This window comes from Crotalus tigris, unplaced genomic scaffold, assembly GCF_016545835.1.
Source record: "Crotalus tigris isolate CLP2741 ecotype Arizona unplaced genomic scaffold, ASM1654583v1 scf7180000018011.1402602, whole genome shotgun sequence".
In the NCBI taxonomy this organism is placed as follows: Eukaryota; Metazoa; Chordata; class Lepidosauria; order Squamata; family Viperidae; genus Crotalus; species Crotalus tigris.
Window position 1 is genome coordinate 186,101 of NW_024096774.1, and position 14,536 is coordinate 200,636.

The 14,536-nt window shown below is 33.6% G+C and overlaps 1 protein-coding gene across 1 annotated transcript in view; it reads right to left on the reverse strand.

Moving 5' to 3' along the window:
* Nucleotides 1-13,797, reverse strand: part of LOC120309390 (vitellogenin-1-like) — a 57,410-nt gene extending 43,613 nt beyond the window's left edge. The window contains 10 exon segments of the mRNA XM_039346562.1: nucleotides 328-534; nucleotides 1,642-1,767; nucleotides 3,225-3,390; nucleotides 3,490-3,635; nucleotides 3,788-3,932; nucleotides 4,706-4,863; nucleotides 8,223-8,384; nucleotides 11,597-11,851; nucleotides 13,246-13,397; nucleotides 13,758-13,797. Coding sequence (XP_039202496.1) covers nucleotides 328-534; nucleotides 1,642-1,767; nucleotides 3,225-3,390; nucleotides 3,490-3,635; nucleotides 3,788-3,932; nucleotides 4,706-4,863; nucleotides 8,223-8,384; nucleotides 11,597-11,851; nucleotides 13,246-13,397; nucleotides 13,758-13,797 — 1,557 coding nt within the window.
* Nucleotides 13,798-14,536: the final 739 nt, after the last annotated feature.

The window sequence follows — 14,536 nt, forward strand, 5'->3', positions numbered from 1 at the left end:
CTTTTTTGTGAAAGCAGGAATAACAGCTTATAACTTGTACAAGGAACCCCAAAGGAGAATCCATCAGTGATTATGTAATTATTTTCTCCATTCACTTTTTTCAGGAAAGTTCCTTGGCAATGTGAAAAGTAGATTCTTACATGCTTTGTTCCTCTCTACTGGAAAATATTTTGGCCTAATACAATAATGGCACATAATTATGGTCAGCTTATGTTAGTCCAGCAGTTCCATGATACTGTTAATGTAATAAACAAGCAAAAATGAGCCAATTAATCATCCTCCCTCCTAAAAACAAACAAACAAACAAACAAAAATACTACTTCTTACCCGCATAGGGTCTTTTTTGGCAGGATTTCTTAGAGCCATGATAGCATTCTGTTGAATTCTAATATCAGAGGGATCAGCAGTTTGCAGATACTTCATAATGGGCTTCAAGACAATTATGTGTCTCACGTTGCCAAAGGTTTTCAAAGCCAAGACACTTGCATCTATGTCAGATGATCTTATGGCTTTAGTTGCAAAATCAGTCAGAGGCTGTGGGGAAAAAAATATGTTATATTAAATATGCTACAGTATTATGAACAGTCAGTAGTTCCAGTCAAGAATGCAAATGCACAGGATACTCATGAGTATCTCCACAAGTGGAAAAGGCATGGCCATTCTTTGTAGGACACTTGGATGGAGTGATATATAAAATAAGGGGTATCAGAAGGAAGTGCAGATGTTCCACTCCTGGTTTAAATGAGTTCATTTGGCTAACTGTAGATTCATGACTCTAGATTGCTAAGTTGGCTAATATGGGGTAACCTTACAAAAATGCAATATGGTTCTTGAAAAGTAAAGGATTTAGTTATATTAAATCTTAACTAGATTTTTACAATCTAGTGAAAACTGTTATAGATGCCCATAGCTGCCTCTTATCATAACTCTAAAAAATATTTATATATGTTTACAAATTAGTTTGTACGTATGTATATACATATATGTATATATGTATGTGTGTGTGTCTATACACATACATATATTCATATCCATATAGGAGTATTTGTAAACATATATAAAATCATACATATATCAGTATGTTTCCAATGCTAATGTACAATAACATAATGCTTCCAATGCTAGTATACAATAACATAATCTTCAATATAAATTAAAAAAAAATGTATGGAAGACATTGATAATTATTCAAACTGTTGTTCTACAAAAATTGGTAAAATTCTTCTTCAGAGGCCAATATTAAGGTACATATAATTGGCACATTTACCATTGCTTTTAATTAATCTATGGAATCTTAGAGTTAATTTTTTAAAAAGTGACTTACAATAATAAAAGCTTCATAAAAATGCTTTATAAAAGAAATGAACAAGTCATATAAAACTATTATGAGACCTATTAGGCAAATATGTCTTATAAATGTTAAACATTTTCTGCTGTTCTCATTTTTCCCCCAGTTCCGGTTGGCATTAACAATTCTGATGTCAGTGAAGCAAAAATCTCATTTTAATGTTTTGTAGCAACACCTGCAAACTATTCAACAGAGATATTTTCATTTGAAAGTTCCTTCATCTGAGCTGAGTTAGTACTCTGGAGTTTAGGGATTTTTAGGTGAAGAAACAGAATTGAAACTGGGCAATGTACCTTGAGATATTTGTCAGGGATTGTCTCTGAGATGGCATAGAATCTTGAAAGTAATGATCCATAGGCCAGACAGATGGTAGTACGATAGAGACTCCGTGAACCTTTAAGAACGTCTATCATTATGGCCTGTGGAAAGAATATTTGGTTATTACTACCTAAAGGAGTTGCAATTGCAAAGCAAATGGTTTGCTTATATTTAACATGTGGCTCTGTAACATTGAAACATGTACACACGAGATCACAGTCAGAAATTAAAGATCCAAATATAAAGCAATTACCCTGCTTAGCATCTGTAAAATTGTCTATAGTGTTTATATCTTACCATGTAAGATTTCTTACAATGTATTAGCCCAATATTTCCAATAAGAACTGATCAGGATCGCTTTTTCCACACCACAGATGAGTGGCTTGCCTAAAGCCCTGATTTATGAGTTTATGACAAGGCTTCATTTAAACAAAGAGACAAAAGGATAATCCAGCTCAGTTTCTTGAGCCAACACAGATATTACTATTCAAGTCAGCAAAGTATTTCCAAGATCTGATAATGAGACTTGAATACAGTAAAGACAATTTCAGGACAAATTCTCTGCTTATATCGGCAGCATTTTGAAGATTTCAGGTAAGAATATTCCATTAGATGGGGTCAGTGTCCCAGGCAAGCTTGCCAATAATTACAGACTTATACATAGAGGATCACCATAGTTTATTTGCAGAGTATTATCATTTTAGAAAGAAAAATATGAGTTTCTTTAAAGCGGCAGATTTCAGATATGTTAGAATTGCAGCTCCTACAGTTTCCATTCAGCATAGTCAACAGAATGTGCTAATGCCAATTTAAGAGTAAAGCAGAATAAGCTCTAACCATATATTTTCTTTTTTGTATATTGTATACTACTCAGGTTTCTGTATTTCACCTTGCAGTCTGTCTTAGCTTTTACACAAGATAGAATTCATGATTTGGTCTATGATGATGGAAATGCAAATTGTAATCGAGTTATTAGGAAAGTTTGTTTTAGATGAGTTGGTTGACCCAGGAGCTTATAGATCAGTGGTTCTCAACCTTTCTAATGCCTTGACCCCATAATACAGTTCTCCATGTTGTGGTGACCCCCAAGTGGGTGTGGCCACCAATAAGAGAGAGTAGGACAGCTAGGGAAAAGGGAAAAAAATGGCGGACAGCGTGGTTTGGCAACCCCCGTGAAATGGTCATTCGACCCCAAATGGGGTCCCGACCCACAGGTTGAGAACCACTGTTATAGATGATCCACTGCAAAGACTGGGTAAGGAAGCTGGGAAATTTGGTTCAGCAACATCTTCGATGCAACAGCTTTGACATCTGCAGAATTTCAGCCAGGTTAATGTCACTCAAGATATGGAGAGTGAATTTAGAATCTAGAAGTTATTTGTAAATCTGTGAGATAGCCAACCTGCATGCATTGCCATGTTTTAGAGTTCCCTTCAATTATTCTATTCAATCTTCCACAAACAGAGGATCGGTTGGAAGAGTATTACTGCTAATAACAACAGTTAACAACTTTAATATTATCATAATAGCAACGGCAAAAATGACAGCAGTATTTTACCATAGCTTCTTCAACTACTTCTTCAAATGCATTGGAGTAATGGAAGAAGACAAGCAATATCTGGGCTGCTTCAGTTGTGGTGATCTCTTGTTGAACTATTTTGTGCCTCACATATCTTAGTCCCATTGAAGTCCCCGCAGCAGAGATCAAATCCAAAACAATGGCTCTGTGGAAAAAGGAGAAATCATGCTTGAACTGTGATTATTTGGATTTAAATATCCAATGTTGTCTTTCAATAATAAAATAACTTCCTGTTTTATCTTACCTATACTTTGGCTGGCTATAAAAGGGGTCAAAGACTTCAGAATAATTAATTTCTTTTTCTGTGCGCAAAAGGTTGACCAGTTGCAAAAATCTTTTACCATCTTTTGGAACATTGTCATTTGCCAGGTAATGCAATCCATCCTCAATCTGTTGGATAAGAGTTTTTTTTGGGGGGAGGGGGGTTAATAAAAGCAACCACAAACTCCAAAACATTTTCAGATATTGTTTTGTCACTGAACCAAGAATAGTTACAAAATATGGAAGCAAAAAGCCATTTGCCTTCTAACCTTTAAGCTTACCTCCTTGTTTCTGTTCTTGATTTTTGATAATGGAACAGGAAGTATTGGATTATCTTTAAAACTATATAAAAGTGAGCCATGTTTCTGCAAATGAGAAGGTATTTGTGGCAAGCGGCTATGGGCTTCAATGAATTCCAGTTTCTGCCTAAAGAATAAAGATACGATGAAATGAAGAGAAAACAAATTATGAACACTGGTCATGGTTTTGGCCTTGATTACCAGCTGGTTTTTGTTTTGATAAAAATTAAAACAAAAATCTAAGCACTTTGATATTGGGCTCATCTTTTAATTCAAATAGTGCTTGATCTCCGGGTCATAAAATATCGCTGAAACTTCAAAACTTTGTTCTTATGAGAAACTTCAAAACTATGTTATTATGTTCACACAACATTTATAATTTTAGTGGGTCTATAAATGAACATTCCTCTCTTTTAAAAACTAATTCTAACCCTTAATTAACACAGAGCCAGTTTTGTGTTATTTTATATTTATTAAAAAAAGAAGTAGATGTGGTATGTAATAGGGTGGCTCATTATTATTATCCTTTAGTAATCAAAATCTTTGTACTTTCAACATTTAAAGTTGGTTGAACAAAATATTCTGTATAATATTTATAAAGTTTTCAGGCCGATACCAGTGAATGTTAACTTGTCCTCTTTGAATCTGGACATATGGTGTCAAAATGACTCTTCCCATTTTACTGACAATATTTATTATTGGATAGATAATGATACAATAAATAAACAAAATATTTCATATTTATAGCTAACCATGATGCTCTATGATAATTTGGGATTTAACAAATACAATTCCAGAAACCTAATGGAGTAGATCTTAAAGATTAGGGGTAGGTAACCAGATACTATCATAAAATAAAGACATTCATAACTTTAGAGCAATTATAACAGATTGTAAGACCTGGCCTCCATTATGATAGTTTCACCAGTTTCTTCTCTGAATGGTGTGAATTGCTGAATTTCTTGAGCAGTGGCGTGTAGGATTATTTTTTCATTCCTTTCCTTCAAATCCTTCATTCTGTAGTTGTATATACGTGTGCCTTGAAAATTCCTATTTTTCTTTTAAAAATATGAAAATGTCATTAGAAAGCAATTTATGCAACAGAAGTGGTAGAATGACTACTTGTACAATCAAATAAAGTAATTTTGTTTGGATACAATTAACAATAAGAGTTGACACTGGGCAAGTTACATTTCCTCCTCCTGCCTTTTATATGACAAATAAATTGAATTTTTATATTGTCACTTGCTTGAACATGTGAGGAATAGGAAAAAAGCCTTTTATCTGATCTGCTTTTGTGTTATCTGTCGTGATGATCAATAGAAACAGTGGTGAACAAGATGGATATGGAAAATCAATAAGCAGGCATGAATGGAATTTTTTTTAAAGAAATAGATTTAGAATATGGTAAAGAAAAAAAGTCAATGAAAAAGAAACCCTGCTTGATTAAGATGTGTGGTTATCTTGAATATGATAATCAGTTTACTATTTTTGTACTAAAATTGTCCCAGCTTTTACATGTTTACATAATGATTGATTATGTGTCATCAAGTGAGTGTCATCTCTTGGCACCCAAAAAATAGATCTGCTCCAGGATGATCAATCCTAAACTGCCCTTCAAGCCTTCCAATGGGATAAATAGTACAGGTAGTTTTCAACTTACAACTGCTGAAAGTTTCAACCACATTGTATTGTCTTTCGTAGCAACAGAATTTTTTAGCTCAGTCGTGATTGTAAGTCATCACCACTGTAGCAACTTGCATTTGCCTAATGTTAAAGTTATAGCTTGGAATTGATTTTAATAGAAAATAGAAATTTTAATTTGGAACACTTCTTGTATAGACATGCAGAGTACGTCATACTTAGCAGAGCTCAGTGAATTAAATTTGAGACAACTTTCCTATGCTTTAAAAAATAATTTTGTATAGTAGCATGACTGCATTGTGTCAAATTAAGTGAACTGAACTTATAATTTTCAAAGTTTGAACTGTACATGGAGGGTATGGGAAATTTATTCCCTTTACATTGTATCTGCAGTTTGCACTGATAACAAGCAATCCATTTATTCAATGGAACATTGAATATTGTAATATATCTTGCAGGTGCAAAGTGGAAATCAAAGGAGAATTGCTAGGACTGTCTTTTGAGTTTAGTGAATCATATAATCATTCCTCTGTAATTTAATACGGACAACATAGTTATCTTAAGACATAGACTTCCAACTTAAGAATTGATGTTTCCCATGGAAACAGCTGCATGAATAACTCTTTCAGGATGCCAGTAATGTTTCCTTTCGATTAGAGAAAAGACAGTATGTATGTTGATTACTGTCTGGAAACACCTTATGAACTTATTGCATAAAACAAACAAAAAAAATGAACATGATCTAAAGTTTTAATGATTAGGTGAGATAGATTATAGTAAGAAGAGTCATGATATAACTTTAAAGAAAGAGGTAAATTGTATTTATAACTGCTGTAAAGAATATTGGAAGCGATTTCTGTATATATATTTTTCTTTATTTTCTATTTTTGTTCTACTTTTTTCTTTTTGCCATTTAGCTTTCTTTTTATGTCTTCCTTTTTATTTTTTCCTTCTTACTCTGTTTTAGTTTACATTAATTCTTACTCTTGTTTTTCAAACTTTCATTAAATTTATATTAAAAAGGGATCCTAGTAATATTTAATTGACATAATTGCTTTCTCTCTCTCTTTTGCAATATGTGACTATATGTTAAAACGGGCCAAACCATATGATGAATTGCAGCAACCAAAATCTAATATAGCGGCAATTATAGAATTGTGTGTAAATAAATAGCAATGAATCTGCTTGCATACTTAAAATGGCTTATCTATTTTACATCTAAGTATTTATAAACAGGTTTACTAGGACAGCTATGCATGTTAGCAATAAGAGAGATAGAATTAGAAATGAATTGTGTAATAGAAAAAATGAGTTTGCAAACGATCCAGGGAAAATGTTTTGCTATGAATTATGAAAAGAAAAAGATACTGATATAAAAGGGAGTTACTGTATTAACAGATAGTGTGGCTATGTAAAAAACATTTCATCAATATTGTTTTAACTTGTATAAAGTAAGTGACATCTCTCTGGAGATGAATACCTAGAATTTTGACAAGGGGAATACAAAATAAAACCAAAGGAAAAATGGGTAGCAGAAGGACATATTTGCCAATGGTTTTCTTATTTACAGTTATTAGAAAGGTTTAAGGTAGATAAAATAGTTCATCATTTTGAACATTGTAAGGTTGAGTCTGAAATGGAATTATGCACAAATGATGAATATGTAATTGCTAAAATGTATCAACATCTATTGAAATATAACTTGGAAGAAGAACGAGTGAAAGAATGTATGAAAAAATGGGCTAAACATTTTGGTTACAATATACAAAGGGATGGGAAACGATATGGTTGATGACTGAAATTTACATTATGTTGTAACCTTAAAGAGGATTTTTATAAAATGATAAATTGTTGGTACTGTATCTGTTACCAGAGAAATCATCTAAAATATATAAACACATTTGAAATTCTTATTGGAAAGGTGAAAAGCAAGAAGGGATATTTTATCATGCTTGATGGACATATAAAAAAGCTAGAAAATTCTAGATTCAAATATGTGCACTGATTTGCACCATTTTAAAGATTAATGTACAAGAAATCTTCTTTTGGGACAGATGAACAAACAGTTGGAAAAAATCTTGGAACTTTTTTGTGCATGATAATTACTACAGAATTATTGGGTGCCCAAAGATGGAAAGATTTGGCAATGATTTTTATTTCTTACTTTACATTAGTTTGTATTAGTTTTTATCTTCCTTTTTAAAACTTCGAATAAAATTATAAAAATATATAATGTGTATCTATATCTATAGTACAGTGGTGGTGAACCTATGGCATGGGTGCCAGAGGCGGCATTCAGAGCCTTCTCTGTGGGCTCGCACGTCGTTACCCCAGTCCTAGGCCTTCAGCTGGGTTTTATAAAGCCTTTTCACTTTAGGCCTTTGCCGCCATGTGCAAAAAAAAAAAAAAAGGTTCAATCAATCAGTCAATTTCAACTTCTTACGGGGAAAAAACAGATCTTGCAAAGTTGGAATTGATTGATTGAACTTTTTAGTCCCACCCAGTCTGCCGTTCCACCACAGCCATGCCTACCCAATGGGGCACACCTAGCCAATGACCACACCCACCCGGCACCTGTCAATACTTAAGTGGGTTTTGGGTTGCAGTTTGGGCACTCGGTCTCTAAAAGGTTTGCCATCACTGCTATAGTATATCTATGTTTAATAACAATCATTTACTAAAAGTGTTTGCCTTCTTCTCTGTATCTCTATATCTTTAACATGTCTCTAACATCTATCTCTCTATAGCACACACATCCATTAATAGTACTGACCTGTCTACAGAACTCACATGGAGTCACATGTGCAGCACCAACAATCTGTTTAGCCTCGTTATCACAATTAGTTAAATCCTTGGATTTGGTCACCAAGAATTCATCTGGTTTCTCGGTGTTTTGAAGGAGGTATGTTGTGTCACATCTACCTTCAATGCCATTCTGCAAAATAAATAAATACAATATTAATATAAACAATACATTAAATACAATATCTGAGGGACCATCTCTTGCAGATCACATTTACCTGACCCACTCCCTCCCCTAAGGAGATACTTCAGGTGCGACCCAGAAGAAGGGCCTTCTCTGTGGTGGCTTCCTCTCTCTGGAGCATCATCCCTGCAGAAATTAGACTGGCCCCCATTTTAATCTTCTTTCAGAAGGCCCTTAAGATGTGGTTCTGCCATGGGTCTGAGGAAACCAGAGTGGAATGGAGCCCATTAAAAATGCCTGGTATGAATGTGTGTTGTCACCAGGGTGTGGAGGGTTATTTTTTATTATTTTTATCTTGCTACTTTTATTTTCATTTCTTTTATATTGTGCTTTTAAGCCTTGTAAGCCACTTTTAGCCATGTGCAAGTAGGCAGCAATATAAATTTTCTAAATTAAAAAATAAAGAAAAGGTCCCTATGAAAAGGATCTATTCACTTGGGGAATTGCGGTGTCCTTTCTAATTCCTAATGCCTTTGATCAAATCCTCCTCCTCCTCTTCTATCATGTCAAACCTTAGTAAAGACCTGGCATGTTCCGGTGGGAAGTTCTTTATTCATTTGCAATTAGGCTTTATATAAAGCATAATTTGGAATTTTTAAATAAAAAACATGCCCAAATAATCTGATCAATGAGAGTTAAACCTCAGAAGCAAAACATTTCAGGGATAGAACTGCCGTATTATCCCTAAAAATCCTATTATACCTAATCTACAATTCACACATTCCTATGTTAGAAGCCTTGGAATTGTAGATGAGCAGACCGGCCATGAAAGCAGCAATAATTAGCTCACTTGCTAAAGCAATGAGATCTTCCTTTCTTATATTAGCAGAGTTAACTCAGCTCTCTAACATTATATCAATTTTTTTTGGGTATTCATCAAAAGTGAAACCCCAGTAAGTACCTAGAATTTCTACCAAGTTTAAATTTGTTTTTCTCTCCCTCAAGGCGCTTTCAACCTAGACATTTTCATGTGCTTTATACTTGCCATTAGCTTAATGAACTGCTATTCACTGTTCCACACTGTAGCAGTACCTTCACATAATTAGCCCGATATGAAATGAAAGAGGAAGAATTTACATGGCAAGGCTGTTATTAAAAAAACAACAACAAAAACCTATTGTGACCTTCCATGACATTTTTTTTTCTTTTTCTTCCCTTCCTAAAAATAAAAGGTCTGAAGATGAATTCTTATAAGCAGGAATGCCGCAAAGCAATATGAAATTTAATGTGGAGAAAAGCAAGGTTTTACACTTAGGCAAGAAAAACCAAAGGTACAAGTACAGATTAGGTAAAACCTGGCTCAAAAACAGTAACTGTGAGATGGATCTTGGAATCCTAGTGGATGATAACTTAAACATGAGTCAGCTCTGTGCTGTAACAGCCAAAAAAACTTATACAATCCTTGATTGCATAAACAGAGGCATAGAATCAAAAACATGTGAAGTATTAGTACTGCTTTATAAAACTTTGGTAAGACCACACTTGGAATACTGCATCCAGTTTTGTTCATAACATTACAAAAAAGATATTGAGCCTTTGGGAAAAGTGCAGAGAAGAGCAACTAACATAGGAAGAAAACATTGCAGGAATTGGGTATGGCCAGTCTAAAGAAAAGAAAGACAAGGGGTGACATGATAGCAGTATTCCAGTACTTGAGGAGCTGCTACAAAGCAGAGGGGAGTCAACTTATTTTTCAAAGCACCAAAAGGCAAGACAAGAAACAACGGATGGAAACTAATCAAGGAGAGAAACAAATTGACATTATGGAGAAACTTCCTAACAGGGAGAATAATTAACCAGTGGAACAGCTTGCCTTCAGAAGTTGTAGGGGCCTCATCGCTCAAGGTTTTTAAGAAGAGACTGGACAGCCACTTGTCTGAAATGGTATAGGGTCTCCTGCTTAGTCAGGGGGTTGGACTAGAAGACCTCCAATGTCCCTTCCAGCTTTATTCTGATTCTTGGCAATCAGTATAATAGACTATTTTATTTGTTTATTAGATACTGTATATGGAATGATATGCTAGATAAGTTCGATACTGTAGAATATAGCCACCAATACAAACAATGACCCCGATTTCAACTGATTTGGACTGATTTAACCAGAGGAAGATATGAGCTAAAAAAAATAGCATGGATAGTAAGTAAACAATTTAGATAATTCAGAGATCAAATATGGTCAGGAGCCAGTGGGGTGCCAAGTAAATTCCCAAAGTACAATATTCATATATTCAGATAGTTGCTTTCTGATTTAAATTAGTTATATTCTGAATTTTCTACAAAAATAATTTTAACTATTTTACCAAATCAGTATCCAGTTGAGATATTTAATTTACATACATAAATAAAACTAATTTAGGATTTTATAGAAACAAATTATAATTTTGCAGATTCATTTTGTAGAAGTTGAAGAAGAATTGCTTACTTTTCTTTTTGCTCTACCAGCAAGCTATTTCAAATGTGTACGTATGTACGTCTACAAACAGTATGTCTATCTCTAACGTACACACACACAGAGTAGGATAACAGTTCAATACAGAGGCAGTCATTCAAGGTCGCAACCTTGTTAGAAAATTCCATTGAACTTAATAATCCTCTATTTCTATCCATGCCTTAGATAGGCATAAGGTTGCACTGCTAAAAGTTCTGAAAATTGGATAGATGTATTATGCTCTGGGCTGTGCTCTAAATATTGGTTTTCAAAACTTTTCAGGATGTAGAACTTATACACTTCTGGAATCTTCAATCATGAAGCAAAATTGTAGTGACACAAAATGGGCTGTTCTTAAGTGAGTCTTGTTAGGCATTTAGCCTGTAGTTTTTCATGGACCCAATCAACTGTTTGCAGAACCCTAGAGCAGAAAAACCTTGCTCTCTATATATATGATTTGAAGGTGCAATTTGGAAATTCTTGCTGATGGTAATATCAATGACTATACGGTAACTGCTGTAGATCTTCAGTGTGGGGCAATCACTTCTATCCAAACGCAGTGAACCTAAAGTTGGTTGCAGATAAAATCATACTACTGAGACATCATGCTCATCTTCAAAATTCTTCCCTGGCACCAGTAATGTTGCTTACAACCCCAACTGTGTTATTGGACAAAAGAGAAAGCAGAAGGTCATAATGCCATATCACAAATAAAATTGGAATTATGATTTACCTCTTTTAAATTATAAGTTTTCTGGTCATTCTTGATGGTATTTTCATATAAATTCAAAATTCCTTTGCAGACGTTTAGAGCAAATTCTGAGACATTTTCTGGAACCATTATGTCATCGACATGCCCATTTCTGTATTGAAATGTAAGAATTAAATTCTTCAAGTGTTCCTGAAACACTGCAGTTAATTTGGGTGATGAAACAAAATTGCTCCAGGGGTAAATGCCATTGTAATCCAGTCCTTCAAAACAATCAACCTGTCACACAAAGAGATTAAGAAAACGTACATAGTAAAATTTTATTCTTCCTAAATTTCCCATCTGAATTTAAAAGGCCTTTAAAGAAAAGAAACCATAAATTCTTTTCTATGTGAGTATTAAAAATAAAGTGATGTAACACTACTTTAGCATTAAAATCTTAGTATTTAAAGTAATATAAAGTGGTAAAGAAGTTGTGTAAGTCAGGAATCCATTTTTCCAAGATAGAGATAAATCTTATGTCAGGGTAGATCATATGTTTCCAAGGTTCTCAGAAGAATGAGCTGTTAATTTACAATAGCAAGAGAAAAGAATTTGAAGTTTAAATCCTGTAGCATAGGTAGACCTATAGGAAGGCAGGAGACAAGGCTCCTATGTAGACAGGACTAAATTTGCAAAAGAGAGTTACTTTGGTCTGGTAGTTAAAATTTCAGATTAGGAGACTGTGACTTCTAGTCCTGCCATATATATGAAGCCAGCTGGATCACCTTGGGCCAGTCACTTTCTCTCTGCCCTAGGAAGCAAGCAATTGCAAACCACTTCTGAAAAACCTTGCCAAGAAAACTGTAGAGACTTATCTAGGCAGTTTACCAGGAATCAACAGTAACTCAGAAGCATAAAAAAAGAGAAAGGTTGCTAAGTAAAGCCTTAGTAATAAATTTCATCCTGCAAATAACAAAATAGTCTCATGAATTTAAATATTTTTGTTTGTCCCAAATGAAAATCATTTAATGAAGAAGTAACTTAGAGCTAACATTTTGGAAAAATAAATAAGTAAATCCAGCAAAAATAACTATGGATCTGAAATTATACCTTTAGTTCTGTTTAGTTTGATTTAAGTATAATTATCTGATAATGTGATAAGGCATTTACTGTAATATATATATATATATATATATATATATATATATATATATATATATATATATATATATATATATGTTTTCTGAGGTTTTCGCGAGGGTATTTGTATATAGGTCTTTGGTTGTTCGGGTTTTTCCCGCGTAAAATTGGAAGTGTCTTGGCGATGTTTCGACGAAGTCACATTCGTCATCTTCAGGCTGGTGTTTTCAGCTTCTGCTTGGAGCAGCAATGTGAGCAGCATTGCTGCTCAAAGCAAGAAGCTGAAAACACCAGCCTGAAGATGACGAATGTGACTTCGTCGAAACGTTGCCAAGACACTTCCAATTTTACGAGGGAGAAAACCCGAACAACCAAAGACCTATATATATATATATATATATATATATATATATATATATATATATATATATATATATATATATATCTGTGTATGTGTGTATTCTAAGTTGGAAAAATGAATCCCTTTTTTGCCTCTTCCCAAACATGAAAATAGCACAAACTCACTTTCAATGTGGATTTTTTCCCCTTACCTTTAGAAACTTCTGGTCTTGAACAACATTTCCAATTTCTGCTTTACACTTAACTTTTAGTCCAGCACTTGAAAAGCCATTTTCAGACATTCTGTTCTGAACTTCAAATTCATAATCATACAATAAAATTTTATCAGGAGTTAAGACACTTTCTGTGGAAATTCAAACACATGTTAAGGTAATGTGTGGAAAATATATTGCTACACATCTATAGACACATAAATTGGCTTTTAAAAATCTATATGATTAAATAATGCTACTTACGATCAATTTTTTGTTGGCAACCTGGAAGATAAAAATAGAAGAAAAAATGCTTTTATTGCTGTGAAAAAAATATTTTCCATTGTTTAAAATATAGTTGGAAGGATTTTGGGTTACTGTTGTTATAGTCATACAGAACTTTTAATGTTTCCATTAATGTGTAAAAATGTTTCTCTTATTTGTTCTGATGAAAATGGACAAGTCTTTAAGGTTCAATTTTTGAAAGATTATAAATTAAAATGCTTACTTACCCACAAGGGTCAATGCTAGTATTAAAATTACACCTTTCATTATGGGAAAGGAAGGTCAACAAGAAACTGCAAGTACCTGTTTTATAGAGAAACATATTTAGTCACATGACCATCCTGGAAAAGTTTTTTGGATGAGTAAGCACATGTTTAGTTCGGTATTGATTGGCTAAACAAGAAATATTTCTTGATAAGAGATACTAATATTACACAATCATGCAATGGCTTTAGCCAAATCAATATTTAAATATTCAGCAATTCTAGTAGCTAAATGCTAATGCAAATCTTTAAGAGTTCATTTGTAACAAACATTGGATTACAATGCTCTTAAAATGGCCATTTTAGAGTAAAATATAGAGAGCAATGCTGTAATACAAATACAAAGAATGAAAGAAATCCTAGCGGCTTTACGAAACTCTTATTCTGAACCCCTTATTGGGGACCCAACAAAAATCTGCCTTTCCTTTTTTATTATATTATTCCATTTAGTTGGAATTGTGTCACCTAACTTTAAGAAAAAAAGAAAGTTATTTTGGGGTTCTTGATAGTCTTTGAGCTTGACTTCTTCCAAGCACTGTTTCTTGCTTATATGGGTGTTATATGATATGTGTAGGAAGAAGAATTACACTTATAGTGTATTTTAAGTAGGTAAACTGTAGATATTTTAGACCAAGCCAGACCCAAATTTGCTATAAAATTCCTTACAGGCTTGGCATTCTGACATAGAGGTAAACTTGATCTACAAACCATTTTTTTTAAAAAAATGAAGCAACTAAAGGCAA